The sequence below is a fragment of the Colletotrichum chrysophilum genome (assembly GCF_026319265.1).
Source record: "Colletotrichum chrysophilum strain AFK26 chromosome Unknown scaffold_46, whole genome shotgun sequence".
NCBI classification, from domain to species: Eukaryota; Fungi; Ascomycota; class Sordariomycetes; order Glomerellales; family Glomerellaceae; genus Colletotrichum; species Colletotrichum chrysophilum.
Genome location: NW_026517333.1, coordinates 165,907 through 183,919, shown reverse-complemented (window position 1 = coordinate 183,919; position 18,013 = coordinate 165,907). Strand labels below are relative to the sequence as shown.

Below are 18,013 nucleotides of genomic sequence, written 5' to 3'. Positions count from 1 at the left end.
CTTCCGTCGCTATTTACCTGGAGATCCGAGCAGCCAAAACATGTACTGTCTCCCGCTCCCGCCTCGCGACAGCGGTTGTAGAAGTCGTCTCCATCGATCCTCCACCTCTTGATCATATTTTGTAGCTAAGGATGCTGTTAGACCGGCTGAAATCAGGGGTTCAAGAGCTGAGCTTACATATCGGCCCTCAAATCGAGGTCCTGGGCTGTTGGCGTTCCAGGTTGTCTGCGAATCGGCCAGGTGCTCATATGGAGCTTATCATGTTGTCAGTTATCGAGTTGCAACGAAAGGCTCGCGAAACGGCTCACCCCAAACGTAGCCAAAGCAGGCTCTCGCGGCGACCTTGGCCGTTGCTACATGGTCAACTGGACCATTGGACCACTGCTGGCAGGCACAGTAGTCATGTGAGTCTGCCAGAACGCCAGAACTGGTTGTTGTCAGCAAAGTCACTGAATCGCAATGCGGAGAGCGTACAGAAGCGTTATTAACGCGGCAAAAAATTGTAAACGCATGTTGAAACGAACGTGGGCAGCTGTTGCAGCTTGGAGCGTGGAGCGAAAGTGACTAGTCGAACAAAATCGGAGCAAGTTGGATTCGTCAAACACGACCTTATGGTATGAATGCGGTTATCTTTGACTTATATCTTCGGTCCATGCGAACTGCACGATTGCTGATGCAGCGGTGATCCCGGCAACGCCGATAGGTCAAGTCCGAGTGCATGAACGATTAACATTTGACTGTACCCAGAATAGCAAACCTTATTAAATACCTCCACGAGAGCACTGCCCCCCTTTTCTTGTCATCATTTATCTTTAATGTTGTTTCTCTATCACGTTACACTTCTCATTCTCATTGAATAAACTATTAATTTGTCTAGTCATAAGGCTGTCCGGATTCCGCGGGGTATCAGTACGACGATCAGCGGGCAAATAAAGTTTTTTCGCGTTCGTTCCCGTTAAGAAAAAGAAATCTCCTGAGTTCATTAATCGTGCGCACGTGCGCAATTTCCCGTCTTTACGACAACAGTCTTATTGCTCGTTGATACATGTACATATATCGCGGGAGGTTCGCCTCTGGTCATTCACTTAGAGGGCTGTCGGTTGATGCTTCTCCCCACGGTCTTTTCTGTTTCAGCTGTGTAGTTGACTTCACCAATATGAAAGTTTTCAACTTCTTCCTCATCCCCATCTTCTGCGTTGCGCTTGCTGCGCCCGCACCTTCGCAGAACCAGTGCATCGCAAATACGCCAAACGTGCTACAGTACTCCGCGCCCGATGGATCGTATGTAGTATCCTTCCAGCCATTGCCCCAAGTCCATCACCTTGCTAACGAAACCCTCCACAGGATTGTTCAAGAAAAGGGCTGCGGCCTTGCTATCCCACGAGACACTCCCGAGGCTACTGCAGCGATCGCGAAGCGTGGCTGGTTCGACACACTCCAGGTGGTGTGGATCATCACGCTTTCCGACTCGAGGGACCTCATCATCCGAACGCTTCTTAGCATGTTCAACACCGACATCAAACTGTTCACAGAAGTGGAGGGCATGGGCGTCACCATCGACGACGTCACTCAGCAAGCCAGCCAGGTCTCGTTCAAGTTGAATGCGAGAGGAACATGGGGCAACGCGTCTGCAAGCTTCGTCTACAATTATGTCAACGGAGGCATCACCACTTTCGTACCAGGGGGTGCCCAGGATGCCAATGGGAATAATCTGACGGTCAACACTAATTACTGTCACGCTAGGCAGTAGGTTCTGCAACTTCGACTTTCTAGCGTGGCATGGGTGCATATATGCAGTCTCTTGGAATTTTAGACGGCCTTTATCTCAATTTAATTCAAGTCAGATCTCTTGGAACTCATTCGTGACTATGGTTAAATTATTCCTCAAATATGAAGGCGAAGAGACGAGCTTTCCCATTGTTGACATGGCATGAGTCAAGTAGTCTCATCGGAGCATTGTCTTGTCAAAACTTTTAGATACTGGACTGCAAGCTCCAGCAACTGTAGGAACTACTGCGATACGATTCTGTAATGCGCGATTGACCACGCACGACAAAGCGTGGTGTGAGCACCAAGTCCACAGGAAGTGTCTAACATGACTGCCAGCGTCAAGCCCCAGCCTGCACCTGACTTGTGTCTTGGCACCAGGCGCACTGATTTGGGTTAATTGAGGTCGGCAGCACTATATCAACAGATGCCTCTAGACCCTCTCCATTGTCTGGGCAAACAGTGCCGAGCAACTCAAGCGTGATAAGCCCACCTTCGTGCCGCACGCCGAGCTCACGAGTCACGCCACGACTCAGTCAATGCAACCTCGGCTACGCGCGAGATAAGAGTACGGCCTACAGCACGCACATATTGACGTACGAGCCAAGATCATTCCACCGGTCAACTCGTCGCTTATGTAATTTCTTCGGCTAAAGGTTCCTGCAGCTCGTCTCTGTCCAAGGTGCGAGTCTTCGATCTGGAGACAGAGAACACACGACTTGTTAGCTTCCAAGCAGGATATCGGACGGTTTTCATGGTTGTGTGTGTATTTCCGCGTGCGTGTTCTTACGTGATAGAGTTGCCGGTTGAAAACATAATTATTAAATTGCGAAAGCGGTGGCCGTCACAAGATCTAGTTTTTCTTGCCGCTTTATATCTGAGGTTGGCAGCTTTCTTTTAGAGATCGCCTAATTTTCCTATGTCTTGGTGGCTACATTTCCGGTGTACTTAGTAACTTTGATAAGGATAATTTGAACGATGAAGTTAGACGACAACAACAGAGGATGATAATAGTAACAACAATAGAAACAAAAATAGTCACGATAGTAGCGACGATAGCAGTAACGGCGACGACAGTAAGATAAGGTAGCCACAGGAAAGGTAGTCACTCTAGCACAGGAAAATCAGGCCGTCCCTTCTTTTACTTTCACTTGCTCAAATATACTCAAACGCCAACCACTCATACCAGGCTCGCCACTTCTAAGAAGACGCCGGCTGATTCTCCAATACCCACCTCACCCCATCAACAACAACATCCGGCTGCGTCATCTGCACAAAATGCCCACTCTCCCTCGCAAACACAATCTCGCTCCTCCGCGAAACCTTCAGAAACTCCCTCATCAGCCCCTCGCACTTCTCATCCACCGTCTCAATCAACCCCCTCACATATCCCCTCTCCTCCTCCGTCCCGTTGCCCCTCGCCACCCCCGCCGCATACAACCCGCTCCAATCCCGGCTCCGCGTCCCCACAACCACATACACCGGCCGGTCCCCAAGAATCGGCTGCCTGCCCGCCAGGCCCTTCCTCCGCAGCGCCTCGAAACTCGCCGCGTACTCAGACTCCTCCCGCTGCGCAATCAGCTTATGCTTCTCCGTCGCCCCCGCCGCGCGGAACGCGTCCCACTCCTCGCGCGTCAACTTGTGCGTCGCCTCCAGCCCCCAGGCGGCATACACATCCACCCCGGCAGCGACCTTCCACAGCACAGGGTCGTTGACGTCCAGGACCAGCGGCGCCGTCTCGTGGTTCGCGTCCACGAGCACCAAGCCCGCGACCTGGCTCACCCCTTTGAGGGCGAAGTACTCGTGCGTGAGCACGCCCGCCCAGGAGTGTCCCACGAGGATGAGCGGGTTGGTGATGGGGGCGCGCTCGATTAGCAGGGCGAGCTCGAGCGCGATGTTCTCGGCTGTGGGGGGGAGCGGGGAGGGGTCTGAGTTGCGGTGGCCGGAGCGGTCGTATGTGTAGCTCCGCAGCGAGGAGGGGAGGAGGCGGACGACGGCTTGCCAGTTGAGGGCGTCGCTGGCCACACCGGAGACGAAGAGCACGACGGGGGAGGTGGGAGTGCTGGGTTCGGGGCCGTGGGCGTAGAGGGCTAGGGAGTGGGTGCCGATGTTGACGAGGCGGGCGTTTGGAGGGAGGGGGGAGGTCATTGTTCTTGATGTTTATGTGTTCTGCGAGGGGCTTGGGATGTTCAACAGGGTCGGCCGGTCAAGTCACCTGGCTTTGAAATCGACGAGCTTATGAAGTTCTAAGGTATAGATATTCCGATATGGTGGCTTTATAAACCACCGCTTGGCGCCCTTCTGAGGACATCTTTAGCGGTGCTGTGCCGCATACAACCCCTGTCCGGCTTACATTCGCGATTTCGTGCTTACCTTGCGTCGTCTCGCCGGTCTTCAACATCACGTAAGCGAACATCTTGTATCTCAGTCAAGGTATCTCCGAATGCAATGGAAATCTTGGTTTGTCATCTTCGGTCTTGTGGTTCCGGGCTTCTCACATTTTATGAGTTTCCCTTGAATGTGAAAGAATGCATTGTCGCGACAGGATCGTTCGATATTTCCTTCTTTGTGTTCCTCGCGCATAGAAGTCGCCATTCTGCGACTACCATAGCTCTTTTAAAATGACCATTCATTTGCTCTGCACTGTACCTGCTTGATTAGATCGCATCTCGAGAAATGAGTTGTTCTCCAAGGCAGACGATGTTAAAGAAAGGGGTCTAGTGGTATCTACCTTCTAGATCACAAAGTCGAAGTCATAGCCATTTGGGAAAATATCATGAATGTCGTTGTGTATCTAGTCATCGCCAAGAAGTTTATGAGATGCCAGTTACGTGGCGGGTAACGAGAGTTGCTTCATGGAGCCGTTGTCAACGCTGCACAGGTCATACCGAATCCTTTCCCCCCTCTAAGGTTCTCCTTCCCTTACCAACATGATATACGTGTATAAAATACGCCGTCTATTGCTTGCCAGCACCTAGGTACGCATGGAGGTGAAAGCGTCTCCAAGCTTGCGCGGCCCCACTCCAACCCGCCGCCAACTTCACCTCACCTCAATACGTATTCACCCCTCAACCCTCAACCTCCTTAACCCCCGTTCCTTCCCTCCGTCCTCAACAGCGGATGGAGGAGTTGATGCCTCAGTTGGTCAGGTCTGGCCAATGTGCTTGCGCCCTGAAGTCCTTGGCTCTTCCGTCCGCTGGGGTTATAATATGGTTATGGGTTCAACCCTGCCTTTTGTTATTTAGCAGAACCCTTTTTTTTTTTTGCTTTTCCCCCTTTCACTAAGGTACCTAGTTAGTCTTCAATCATCTGTTCTTTATCCTCTCGAACTTCCTTCATTTCAACCGCCTAACTGACGCCTTTGACCATGGAACCCAAGCCTCCACGAAGTTGCAGAACGTAGGTACACATAACCCCGTCGGCGCGACTCGACGAGGGCAACAGCATGAACCATCGTTGCATCTCTGAAACACAGCAGCGACGGTCGAGATGATCAGCGTCTGAAGACTGTCTGCCCTCCAGCATCCTCGCGAGATACTACGCCCGACACCACGGCATGACGTTCAACAGATTGCATCGTCTAGGCGACGACTAGCGAGACCGCCGCTGGCTTTTTTCGACGCCTCGCCTGCTGCTGAGGTTTGAGACTGAGAGAGGGTAGTTGCGCTGAGACTTCTGCGACGGAGAATCGGAGCCCGGCCGCTCACAACGTGGATATCTTGGCCAGCGAGAATGATACGAGTGCGAGAGCGCTTGGGTGCATAACCCGAGGATCGGTCGACAACAGAGATCAGCACGGCAAAGCCGGCATGCCACCCCGACCGGCAAGCTAGATACATCCGTCCACCTCCCTGGCAAACCGTTTTCATAAAGACGTGCATTCTCTTGGGTCAAGATGAGATGAAAAGATCGTAAATGTCATGTTTGCGATATGCCTGTCCTGTAGTCTACATGATCTACCAATATGCAAACGGAATACTCCAAAAAGAAAAGAGGTATCATGACGACATAACCGGCGGTGCCCAGGCGACAGCCGGCTCCGAACCCATTTGACTCCCTAAAACGACGGACGAGAAAATATGTACCCAATGATGTGGATCCTCCAAATTTAAACGCTCCAAATGCCCAGATAAATGTAAATCCCTACATGATGGAACCAAATATGCTAGTATGATTCATGCAAAGTATCTCTAAAACTTCTCCATGAAGTTCTTGCGCACAGTCCACATGCGCGCGCGTTTGCCGTACAAGAACATGGGAATCGTAGCCAGCAAGAAGATAAGCTGGATCACGCCGAGCCAGATGAAGACGCTCTTGGTCCCTTCGGCGGTGATCCAGTGCGTGACAAACAGGCTGAAGACCAGCCCGTGGAAGATGTTCTTGCTAAAGTTGAGCGTGACAAGGGCCTCGCCGGCGTACTGGCGGTAGCTGTCGACGCAGAAGGTGATGCTAGTCGTCGAGCCGAGGGTGCACCCGAAGGAAATGAGGCCGAAGAAGACGGTGGGTACGATCCAGTGGTCGCGCTCCTCCGCGGACCAGCCGAAGCCCATCAGACCGATGACAGTGGTAAAGAGGACGGGGATCGCCATGACGAGACGGAACTCGGGCTCGTAGAGGCCACCGTTGCGGCGTGCCATCGCCTTGACGATAATGTCGGAAACCTTGCCCGCGACGGCGGTGCCGAGAACGCCGCCGATGAAGGGGGAGAGGTAAACCAGACCCGTCTGGAGGGCGTCGAAGTTGTAGGACGCGCGGTTACGGTAGATGAGAGCGACGGACTCGGACACCACAATGAGCCAGCCGACGGAGAGGGAGTAGACGGCAGCGGACCAGAGAACTGCGGGATAGGCAAAGAGGACAAAGGGGCGGAGCATGACCTTGAACCACTTATCGTGATTGAGCCGGCCGTTCCAGGGTTTGAGCTGCTCGCCAAAGGAGCGGGCAGGCTGGTGGCGGAGGGTGTGGGTGTAGGCAAGCGCCTTCGGGGGCGAATTGAGGTTTGACGAGGGAAGCTTTTCGGCTTCCAAGGCTGGGGCTTTGGCAAAGAAATCAGAGTTCGCGGGGGAAGTCGAGGTGCCGGAGGTACGTGGCTCGGGAGCTGGAGCGTCAGTGGACTCGGGGTGCTTTTCGGGGTCGGCCTTGCGCTCCGTGCTCGGGTCGGGGGCGAAGCCGACGTGGAGGTCCTTGTGCGGGTGAGACGGAGATAGAGGCGCGGGGCTAGTCGGTCCTGCGGCAGTCGGGGTCTTGGCAACTTGAGGAACATCGTTGCGGGAGGAGAGACGATGTCGGAAGCTTGGTCTCCTTGACGGCTTCCTTGACTTGGGGACAGGAGTTCTGTCCCAGAAGGTCTCGGGGACGAACAGGAAGAGGAGAACACCGCAAAGGGCGACGACCATGGCGACGATCCTGGGTTTGGTGAGCCAATGGTACGAAAAAGGGAGGTGTGAGACTTACCAGAACACCCATCGCCAGCTCAGGCCCTGGATAATGACGGCACTGACAAGAGGAATCAGGTTCTTGCCACCCAGTAGCAGCAGGGTGTAGATGCCGATGCGGAAGGCACGCTCGTGTAGGAAGAAGATCTCGGCGATTGTTGCCGAGGGAAGACACTCGACCGGGCTGACTGCGACTCCTTGGAAGATTCTAGCAAGGATAAGAGAGGCGAAGTTGGGGGACAAAGCAGCCCATACGGAGCTAGCAATGAAGATGATGGAGCTGAAGAGGTAGACAGGCCTCTTTCCGTAAAGAATGGCTGTCGGCGAGAAGATGACCGACCCGAGGCCCATGCCCATCATGTACAGACCTGTGGTCAAAGACACGGTTTCGGTCTCGATGTGGTAGTCTTCAGCAACGTTGGTGAAGCCAGCAGCAAGGATGGGCGTCATGCCTCCGCCAACCATGCAGTAGAAGCCAAGAGATAGCAAAGCACAGTCACGTCGCCACGCGGGCCAGTTCAAGGGGTCGTTGGCCGATTCCTCGGGCTGGGGGTTGAGGATGATGCCGTCCTTGGTCGTCTTCTTTGACGGTTCCGGTGCTGGTGCAGGTGGGGCCGAGTACGCGGATGATCGACGCCCGGTGGGCGTCTCAGGCGGCTCCGGGAATCCCGTGGGGATAGACGAGTGAGACGTCCTCGCGGGCGCGTTGCGCAAGCCCAGGGGCTCATTTCGGTGAGCGGCTAGTAAAAGCACGGAGCCTGAGATGGTCAGCTGTGGCTCATATCAAAGAACAAGGGGACTGACTCACCAGGGACTTCAATGGTTCTGGGGTCGTTGAGAACTCCCATGCTCCATTTGGGAATGTTGACTTGCTCGTCGTCGGAGCCCTCAGATCCATCTGTTTGACCGGGCTTGTTTCCGAAGACCCCGCCGAAGCGGCTCTTCCATGTTAGAATGCCGGCCATGTTGGCGCGGTGTGAACGTATTTGGGCTGAATGTGTAAAGTTGCCAAGGCGCGACGGTAGTCAGGTCTGTAGGCGGCCAAGCTAGGGTGAGTCTGTGGTGGCAGAGATGGGTTTGAGAAGAAGATGGAAGGCCGTAGGAGAGGAGGACAGGCGAGCTGGATATACAAAAAGTGGTAGGGCTGTGATGTCAAGTTCGGTTCATGGCTTCCGGCTCAGACGTGCACGGGAAGATAAGATAAGGTTGCAGGAACACACGGACGCGGAAGATGGCAATTTTCAAAGCCGCACCAAACAGGAGATGGGATTTCTGGATGGCTCCGCGGAGATGACAGGAGGCTGGACGGTCGGACTCGACGGACTCGAGAAGTGTTGAGGATTGCGAAAAAAGCAGACGCACAAGCGCGGCGAGGTGAAGATAAAATGGTGTTGAGGTAAGGTTGCAGCGAGGCAGGCCGTGGATGAAAATAGCGGTGGACGCCGACAAGGTGATGGAAGTACTGACCAGGGCCTGGAGTAGGCAGTAAGGTAGATGAACCTAACCGCAAGCAACGGGACCTGGATGGCGGGGGTGACAGATTGCAACAGCGATGGTGTTATTCTTGGGCCGTGCAGAGCGATGGCGTCAGATGGCCAGCGCGCCGTTTGATTGTGATTAAGTGATGGCTGGAATTAGCGTCTCAAGTAGGAGCAGGCGACCATGAGATCAAGGATGGACCTTTGGCTTTATGGCAAAACCAAGCGGGTGCGGCGAGCTGAATGTTATGCCAGGCTTGGGGCTGGGAGATTGGAGAACGACCGCGGAGAAGACATGGGACGAGAGGAAGAAAGGAGGCCGACGAGGTCAGGATTGGCCGGCCACCGAGTCAAGCGTGTCTTGAGAATGTCGAGCCTGGTCAGATTGAACCCTTGCCTTTTCTTGGGCAACCTGGAGAGAGATACGGGATTGATGCCCAGAGTAGCAGTAGAGACTGTCGGCTGGTGGGGATTTCTGCCGTGTTCTGTGCTTGTGTCTGTGCTCTCGAGCGTTGGATGCGTCGTTGGCGCTGCGCCTCGGGCGGGTTCCGTGGGGTATTATGACCAGGTTTGGGGAGGGAATATCGCAAAGACGCTTGTCCAGTGGATAGGTGCGACTGACTGGCAGACGGGCAGGTGACTCGATGGCGGCTCCGAAATGGATGTCCAAGACTCCAGGAAGTAGCGTCGTCTGGGGTGGTGCAGTCCAGCTGCCGTAGCATAGCCAAGTAGCGTACTCCAAGGTACAGATACTGCAGTCGTAAAGGCGTGGGATGATGGTTGGGCACATGCCAGCGAGAGAAGAGGTTGACTGGCAGCAGTTGATGTTGCATTTGTGATGCCGGCGCCAGATCCAGGAAGGACCCCTAAAAGCGAGGCTAAACCCCGTGGCCCACCGTCCAGTCCAGAGTGCAGGTGCAGGCAGGGCAGGTGCACCGCGCACTCGCTCCTTCTCCACGTTTCTCTTCCTGGACCTTGCCTCCCATGTCTGCGGTGCATCGATTGTTCTGCACTGCAGGCTGCCCTCATTTCCCCACCTGTTTGGCGAGTCTTCTTCACATTGTGGACTGGAATGCAGAAAACAGCATGTGGCGAGGCGAGGCGGTGACCGGCGACACCACGGTCTATTCGTGCCCTGGCTGGCCATTATCGGGCTGCTCTGTCGCTGGCCTTGACTCACCTCCCTGCTTTGAACAATCCCAAGTCAACCACAATCAGAGCACAAAAGAAAGCGCCGACGTCGCCGCAACGAGGTGGTGTGATGGCCATTTCACGGCGACACCGCGTCTCTCAACACGATGCGGCGCATGTCGCTGGGAATAAGACAAAGCAATCTACCTCGCGTAGCTGGGGGCAGATAGAGTGAAGATGAAGCTGAAGCGCCGCAAAGCGACCCCAAGCAGCCTCCACGCAGCCCTCCGGCTGGGCGCCAAGGTTCGCGAGGCCTCGAGACAGCTCTGACCGCCCGCTTGCCGCAGTTGCCGTCGCTCGAAAAAGAGGCAACATCCCTGCCAGATGTGCTTATGTCATACAGCAGCGCAACACCACAACGTCATCGTGCACGAAAGGGGTTCACTCCCCACATTTCAACCACGCCTTCCCCAATGGGGACTGCCGGGATTTAAGCGTGACCGCATCGAAGGAATGCGAAGCAAACACTGGTGCTGCTACCTCGCGCATCTCCATCGCATTCTGCAGATGACGGCTGACCTGGAGTTGTAGGAGAACTGACTGGGCAAGTGGACGAGGACCAAAAAGCAAGACGACGTACTCCGGCTCCAGTAATAGCTGAACCACTGCTCTGGAATCCTCCACGCTAGTGTACAGACATCTCAGAGCTCCGTTGTCACTGGAACATCTGCCTTGTTTTTCCCCTCCAAAATCACACCAACACACACGCACACCACGACTCGTATCCCGCTTCCTCTTCCCGAGAAACCTGTCGCATATCACCACCATTTTCCTGCTTGCACCGCATCACGAGACACCACAACACCGTCTTCGACGACGTCAGTCAGCAGCAGACTGCATGCATAGGAGCAGACCAGGCACCCTCGCCCACGATACGCGATGCAACTCTTGAGACACCCAGCCCGCTCCGCCCTCCGGGGCTGCCACCGCCCTCTCGCCAATGGCGTCCGCTTCCCGCCCCCCAAACACTCCGTCGCCGCTGCCGCCGCCGTCGCCGCTCCTTTTTCAACGTCGTCCATCAGGCCGGCCAAGAACCAGATCTACGCCTCGTAAGTGGGCCCCCTGCATGCTGCCTCCCATGCTGCCTCCCTCACCGCGCACTTGTCAAAATGCTAACCGCCGCCCTTAGCGTCCGCCGACCTGACGACTTCCACACCTACCAGCTTCTCTCCTCGTCTGCACGGACACCGCTGATAACCCTGTGGACCACGTCGTGGTGCGGAACGTGTCGAGTCGTCGCACCGTTAATCCGATCCATCGTCGAATCCGGCGTCGGCGAGGCGGAGGGCGGCGTCGCATACTGCACCGTCGAGTTTGACGCGCCCGACGTCATGGGCGGCGGCCTCGGCATGACCTACATGATCTCCTCCATCCCCACGCTCCTCAGCTTCGACAACCAGGAGGCACAGATCCAGACCAAGGTCCACGACGCGAAGAAGCTCGCAGACCGCGCTTTCCTCGAGGAGTGGATTAGGACGGAGGCACGGCGGCACGGCCAGCGCGGAGGCGGAGGGTCCGGCGGCGTCTTCGGAGGGCTGTTCGGAGGTTTCAAGTGATTCGGGCCGGGCATCATCACACACCTCAACCCGAATGATTGTCACAATGCCGTCAAACGGACCAGACCAGGAGTCATCGAAGCGGAAACGCTATTCATTCGTCGCTGACTAAAAATGCAATACAACTCGATACACAATCCCAATCTCAAGGCGTGTAGAACACCTCCTCAACAGGCTTCCACCATGAAGGCGCGTCGACATCCTCGCTGCTCACGGCACCGGGGACAACCGACTCCTGCCAGCCGTCGGTCATGGCCCACCACTCGCGGACCTTGGGGTTCTCGCGCATCTTCTCCATGTCTCCGGCGTAGTCGTAGCCGACGTACTTGAACGACGCGAACAGGATGCGGGACTCGGGGTCGTGGAAGATGCTGTCTGTGGGATGTGTCAGTCCGGGCTTGCTTGCCGCCGACAACGGGGACGTCAGAGAAACGGCCAAACGCACAGTCAACAATGTTGCATTCCTTGATCTGCTTGAGCACCTCGGGCCACACGGCGGCGTGAACCTCCTTGTACTTGTCAATGAACTCGGGCTTGAGCTTCACGATCTGGGCGAAGCGGCGGCCGGGGTTCTTCTGCCTGGTAGAGACTGGCGACGGTGTAGCCTCCGCCTCGGGAGAGCTGCCGCCTGCGGATGGAGAGGCGCGCTTGTGGGACCACATCTTGCTGGTAATCGGGAGGGTGAAACTTTTCGAGATACTGGTGAGATGCGTTCGTCAATGGAAGAAGGCACACACAAGTTTTTCGTCAGGATCGTGAGAAAATGTGCTCAGCGGAGGGCTGGCTGGTGTCTCGTGGACTTCGGCGTTCGGGCCTGTCGAATCTGGGAGCGGGCGTGTCCTGCTTAGAGCCGATCAGCGGGGTGTGTTCGTGGCCGCGCCCAGGCCAGCGCAGCAAAAAGCTCCAGCTGCTGCGTGACAGGTGGGGGAGGCGGAAGCAGGCAGGCAAGAGACGGACGTAAAGCGCACTCGGGGGAAGAATGTCGCGAGGCGGGGACGGCGAGGGGTAAACGGTGCGGGCTGCGGGGATCGGATTGGGGGGATTTGTTTTGTCCAGCGAGGGCAGGTCTACACGATTGTGATCCCCGATGGGATTCTTGCAAGTCGAATCCAAACACACGATGCAAAAACAATTATTCGTCTCTCTTCACACTGGATTTCTAGTAGCACACCTTTTTTCGTTGCGGATGAGCCCGTTGAGGCAAGTGAAAGTGGACGACGATGAATATGGCAGGGCACGCGCGGCGCAGAAAGCTGCTCTTAAATGCACGTCGGGAATATGCTCTCTTTTCCCCACGCGGTACCGCCGAGCTCTCTGGTCCTCGCCAATGGCAGTCGTGCGATGCGGTCGTACGGTCGGTCTGCTGCAGAATTTGGAGCTGCAGGCTGTGATTGAGAGGGAAGTATGCTGGTTCGTGGGCACACGGGAAGCTCGGGATGGTGAATGCACAAGCACACTGCTGAAAGGTAAGTAAGTTTGCCAGCGCCCGATGACGGCCTTCTTATACCCTCAACCGCGCGGCCAATTCATCCTTCGCTCGAATCCCGTTCATGTAGGGTTTCCTGCGAGAGCAAAGCTCCGGTGGCCGGTGGTCCGCGGAGTCTGTTTGCTGAGGTGACGCCGCACCGTCTGAACTTGGGGTCACTGCGCTGCCGCTGTCGCTAACCGACCGAGGTATCTTAGGTAGGTACATTTCACGGCGGCCTTATCGCGAAAGTCCGTACCTGAATTAGGTCATGCTTGCACGTCGGGAAGCGTGCGAATTTAAGCCTCTGTGATGCGTGGGTGAGCTTCTGCGTGGAAGACGGCCGTGTCTGTTCCTCTCTCTCTCGCTTGTTGTTGCGCAGCTAGGTAGGTAAGGTACCCAGTCCGATCGGTGTTCCGGCGGTCGGGTTGCGAGCGAGGACACTGGAAAAGGTCGAGACCCCCGCGACCCCTGGCGAACACCCCCACCCCTCCGCCCGAAATTCCCGCTTTTAGCCTGATGGGTGTCTTGCTTTTTTTCCCCCTTTCCTTCAGCGATTGTGGCGGTTTACGAGAGTTTGCAAAGATGGGATTCTCTAGGGAGGGGGGACTTGCTGAGGATGATGTGATTGATTTACTTGTTGGGCAGGAAAGCGTTTTTTTGGGTTCTGGTTTGGGATCCCTGGATGCGAGTGTGGTTGTTTATACCGAATGACTGGGCCGCGGTGGCGGGGGTGAGTGGAGGGTGGGGGTTGGTGTTCGGTGTGTGGCGAATCGGGAGGGGTGCCGGTCGGTGAGGGTCGCGGGTGGTAGATGATGGAGGTAATAGGCAGAACCGCTCTGCCTGATGAATCCAATAGATTAGTTGCGTTTCCCTCACGATTCCCTCTAGCTCATGGAGTTGTATCGGTTGTAGGGTCTTTCGTCGTGTCTGCCATCACCAGCTTGTGACGTATTTTGTAGTGAACAAGTCCTTGTCGTTGTATGTCTGCACCGGTTGAACGAGGAGTCTAGACCGTGAGATAAGTCATGTCCCCAACCGTAAGTTCTCAAGCCTCAGTGAGAGGTGTTCTGTGATCTAGGTGTATTTGTCATCGTGATCTACGTCGTCCTTGTCGGCCGGCCTTCGCTAACCCTCATCATCACGTGTCGTCCTTCATCCGTAAACCCGATTTGATGAACATCGACGGTAATGACTTGATTTTCACATATTACGAAGCTCAAACGTTTTCAATTGTCTTCACGTGTATTCTGATTGTCTTGGCATGGTCTCGGGCAGATGGCGGGGCCAAAGATGTCTTGGTCGGCGCATCAGCTTGACGCTGCTCTAGCATCGAGCACGGGTACACACTATCTGTGGTATCATGTAGCAGCGTGATCAAAAATTATTGATCCGGACGTATGAAGGAACTCAACTTTACGGAATAGACCTTGTGTCACGACGAGGACGTGCTGTGGGGATTGGCGAGAAGGAAGTCTCCTCGAAGACGAGGACGTGTGCCTTGCTGGCAGAAGAAGGGTGGAAATCTGGAGCTTGAGGTTTTATTTCACATTGTGGCATGAAATCCGGTTTTACTTCTTGTCGCGAACTGTGTCGAAAATGAACTTGCCGTTCTGCGTCGAGGTGGGATGCTGCATAGGTGTGTCGTGTATGGCCCACGCAGATCGATGCGAGAAACCCTTGTATTGGGCCAGATAGTAGGGAACGATGTAAGTCAAGTTCTGGCATTGTGACAAGAGTTCATAAGGCATAGTTTTTAAAAGGTTCAATGTAGATCTGGTCGTAGTAAGTGTCGTTGTGGTGGAATATTCGACGGATCACATGTAGCTTATTTCATTTGTAACTAAACATAAAGTAGAGGGAAAAAATCGCAAACATACATCAAGACCTCGAACATCAATTAATTTCAACTAGAACTCATATTTATACAGTAAAGTTTCATGTCCTAAACGGTTTTACCTGCAAACTGCTTCGTGGCGCTGGCCTTTCCAGTCCAACCATTAGGTCCCATCTCTTCGACACCCCTCATCCACGCCATCCACACCATACCGCGAACATCTAACTTCCCTCCACATTGTATCACTTTATGATAAACAAACGTAAAAACAACTTAAATAAAAATCCAATCAATACATTCAGTCCAGCTCCTAGTCATTCCCCCTTCTGCAGCCTCACCTATCCGCCGCGCAGACGTCGGGCATCGGACCGACCAGCCCCACACCGGCCCCGTCCCCCCGCAGCTCTAGCATCTCGCCGCCATAATTGCCTCTCCGGCCTCGATCTTCATCACTCATCACGAGTCATCGCGCCGATGGTTTAGTGGTAAAATTCTCCGTTGCCATCCAGCAGCGTCGGGGAGCCGGGGGTTCGATTCCCCCTCGGCGCATCTTTTTGCATTTTGCGGCGCTGGATGGGCGTGGTTTGACTCGGGAGCTGGATTTTTGCTCTTTTCTGTGTGTGGAGAGACCCTCTGCCTCCGCATATCTTCAGGTGAGTGGAGTGGGTGTGAATAAATGAGAGCCTTTTTATAGATAGGAGTGAAGATGCAAGCTGCGGCCCTAGGTAGGAGTGATATTGTTGAATTGCATGATGACGAATATCGTCACAGGATGGCATTCATCGCTTAGTTGTCTGACAGCGTGGATAGGGATGGGCTGAAGAGCAGCTCACCTCTGGACATCATGCTGGTCCCTCACTGTAGTTCCGACCTGTTTGTTATCAAACGCAATGAGCACCCACGCACCCCAGTCAGTGTCTTTGCAGCTCCGTGTGACTTTCACAGGATTTAAACAGCCACTAACCCCTGATTGCTTCCTAGAGTCCTGGGATAACAAACCTGCCGTTAGAGTTCATCTCTTTAGAGATCAAATGAGATAACTATGTATGCATCAGCACCGTTCTCTTCTCATCAGTATCCTCAAAGTTTCACTCTAGCAATGCCGAACTCATCCAGCATAACCTATAGAAGGAGAGAAAATGCAGACGTCTCACATACCAACCAGACGACTCCCGCTATCCAAAGTGCAAACCCATCCAAGCTGGAAGATACCCCACAGCCCCGTTGTTCATCGGCCCCGTCGTCCGCACGATGTGCCCTCGCTTCTTGACATCACCCACCGCTTCGCCGATCACAACAAGCTGTCTTCGTGGCTCAGTCGGTAGAGCGTTGGTCTCATATTATTCAGTATGACTCTGTGATCAGACAGAGATATCCAAAGGTCGAGAGTTCGAGCCTCTCCGAGGACAATCTTTTACCGGTGGCGGCGAATCGTCAAATTCTTTTTTTTTCTGAGCGGCGCGTGGGCTTGGAGGGGCCCTGTCATGGCGGGGTACTTCACACTGCGGATAGCGCGGTCAGGTTGGGACCAGGACATGCAGAAACTGCGTAGCAAAGATGTGTATGGATGCTGTCTTGATTTTTGAATGCCTCAATAGAATGCCCAAAAGCTCTAATCTTATTCTCCATACACCAGCAAGTCCAGTCCGAGTTTTCAACCTCTTTGACAGTGCCCCGCACCCCGCGCACTGAGTGCAACGTGCTGTCCAGTGACCCCACCATCAGCCACAGCAGCGCAAAACACCACCACTCACTCATCACTCACTTACAGCCTAATATTCACATCCCAAATCTTAGACGAACACCTTCATCCAATCTCGTAACTCACCTCACATACGCTCCCTCAAAATGGCAACGAGGATACCGCACCTCCTGGAGCCCTACCTCGCCCTCCCGCCGGAGTGCGCGCAGATCCTGCTCACCAGCGTCCTCGGCGCCAGCACGAACTGGCTCGTCCTGCGATACCTCTACTCCAACCTCCGCCGCCCGACAGAGGACGCGCCCGCGGACGACACGCGCGTGGTTCTGGTGAGCTTCATGCGGGACTTTGCCTTTTGGAAAGAGGGCGCGGGCAGATTGGTGCGTCTCCTATCCTCTCATATTCTCCAGAATGCTTGACATATCACCGCGAAGGGACAGGGAACAAGTCTAACTATACAAAACCACAACAGGGACTCGACCTCGAAACCCTCGGGCGGGGCGGGAAGTTCGTCTTCGTCGACGGGTTGAGCGGGCTCTTCTCCAACGCCGCGCCGCCTCCGACCAAGGGCCGGAGGACGCTCCGCGGCGCAAAGATACCCGACGTCCAGCGCGAGCTCGAGGCGGCGGTCGCGGACGTGAGCGGCGGCGGCGGCAAGGTGGTTTTGGTGGTCGACCAGCCTGATTTCCTCCTCGCCGCGACCGGGGAGGAGGTCGGCGGGCTGGCGGTGAAGAACATGCTGCTCGATTTACAAGAGGTAAGGGCCCAACCACTGTCTTCTGGATGAGTCACGCTGACGCGGCGAGCAGAAGGTGCACGCCTCGATTGTGACCGTTGCGGCGGACGAGCCGCTCGTGGGCGCGCAGGCGACGACGTTGGAGAAGGAGCATGCGAGCTTCGTGCTGGGGCTGGCGCACGCTGCGGAGATGGTGGTCGGTTTGAGGCTGTTGGACACCGGGACAGCGAGGGACGTGAGTGGTGTTTTGAGGGTTACAGCGGGAGGGGATGGGGAGAGGACGGTTGAGGAGGCGGAGCTGTTGTACTTTGTGGGTGGTGATGGCGGCGTCAAGGTGTTTGGACGGGGGCAGTAAGGTTGGGTGGCTGGGTTGAAAGATGATATCCAACGATCTTGCGAGATTCAGACATACCCGGAGGGAACACAAATACATGGGGGGAAGAGCATGAATCAAGCCGCGACAGTGGTTCAGCATCACATTTAAGGGAACCTGGAACATGCACACGAGAACGCCTTTGGGATTAGCATCACGCAAGACCGTAGTCGCGTGGGATCACGCCAACAAGCAGCCAGAGGCTGACTCTCCATGATCCATATTCCATGCAAGACCTGTTTCCCCATGCTCCCACACGAGAGGTATCAAACGCATCAAACACCCGTTGCCAAAATTGCTCGTTTGGTTCATGATTTGTCTTTTTTGTCTTGAACTTGTCTGGCCTTCGCTTGGGCAACCAAGCAGCGGAGCGCGAGGGGGAGAACGCATGAGGGTGAAAAAAGACAAAAATATTGTTGATGCTTTCTCTTCTCGTTGGTAAAAGAATTCGTTTCCCAGAAGCCCATATCCCGTTG

At 54.8% G+C, this 18,013-nt stretch overlaps 6 protein-coding genes and 2 non-coding genes across 8 annotated transcripts; 5 read left to right on the top strand and 3 right to left on the bottom strand.

Moving 5' to 3' along the window:
* Nucleotides 1–1,156: 1,156 nt before the first annotated feature.
* COL26b_006334 (uncharacterized protein) lies at nucleotides 1,157–1,750 on the top strand (the record flags this gene model as incomplete). The annotated part of the gene is made up of 2 exons (XM_053179155.1): nucleotides 1,157–1,281; nucleotides 1,345–1,750. 2 exons carry the CDS (start codon nucleotides 1,157–1,159, stop codon nucleotides 1,748–1,750), a joined length of 531 nt encoding a protein of 176 aa, XP_053036912.1.
* A 1,217-nt stretch (nucleotides 1,751–2,967) lies between these two features.
* Nucleotides 2,968–3,915, bottom strand: COL26b_006333 (uncharacterized protein; the record flags this gene model as incomplete). Its single annotated transcript, XM_053179154.1, has 1 exon — nucleotides 2,968–3,915. The coding sequence occupies one exon, from the start codon at nucleotides 3,913–3,915 to the stop codon at nucleotides 2,968–2,970; it is 948 nt and encodes a 315-aa protein (XP_053036911.1).
* Nucleotides 3,916–5,957: 2,042 nt separating this feature from the next.
* On the bottom strand, nucleotides 5,958–8,167 carry COL26b_006332 (uncharacterized protein; the record flags this gene model as incomplete). The annotated part of the gene is made up of 3 exons (XM_053179153.1): nucleotides 5,958–7,173; nucleotides 7,222–7,960; nucleotides 8,011–8,167. 3 exons carry the CDS (start codon nucleotides 8,165–8,167, stop codon nucleotides 5,958–5,960), a joined length of 2,112 nt encoding a protein of 703 aa, XP_053036910.1.
* Nucleotides 8,168–10,750: 2,583 nt separating this feature from the next.
* COL26b_006331 (uncharacterized protein) lies at nucleotides 10,751–11,427 on the top strand (the record flags this gene model as incomplete). Its single annotated transcript, XM_053179152.1, has 2 exons — nucleotides 10,751–10,920; nucleotides 11,001–11,427. The coding sequence occupies 2 exons, from the start codon at nucleotides 10,751–10,753 to the stop codon at nucleotides 11,425–11,427; spliced, it is 597 nt and encodes a 198-aa protein (XP_053036909.1).
* Nucleotides 11,428–11,572: 145 nt separating this feature from the next.
* Nucleotides 11,573–12,089, bottom strand: COL26b_006330 (uncharacterized protein; the record flags this gene model as incomplete). Its single annotated transcript, XM_053179151.1, has 2 exons — nucleotides 11,573–11,802; nucleotides 11,873–12,089. 2 exons carry the CDS (start codon nucleotides 12,087–12,089, stop codon nucleotides 11,573–11,575), a joined length of 447 nt encoding a protein of 148 aa, XP_053036908.1.
* Nucleotides 12,090–15,197: 3,108 nt separating this feature from the next.
* COL26b_006329 lies at nucleotides 15,198–15,278 on the top strand. Its single transcript has one exon. It is a non-coding gene; the product is annotated as a tRNA-Gly (tRNA).
* A 754-nt stretch (nucleotides 15,279–16,032) lies between these two features.
* On the top strand, nucleotides 16,033–16,138 carry COL26b_006328. Its single transcript has one exon. It is a non-coding gene; the product is annotated as a tRNA-Met (tRNA).
* Nucleotides 16,139–16,577: 439 nt separating this feature from the next.
* COL26b_006327 (uncharacterized protein) lies at nucleotides 16,578–17,519 on the top strand (the record flags this gene model as incomplete). The annotated part of the gene is made up of 3 exons (XM_053179150.1): nucleotides 16,578–16,808; nucleotides 16,901–17,185; nucleotides 17,238–17,519. The coding sequence occupies 3 exons, from the start codon at nucleotides 16,578–16,580 to the stop codon at nucleotides 17,517–17,519; spliced, it is 798 nt and encodes a 265-aa protein (XP_053036907.1).
* Between the last annotated feature and the right edge of the window lie 494 nt (nucleotides 17,520–18,013).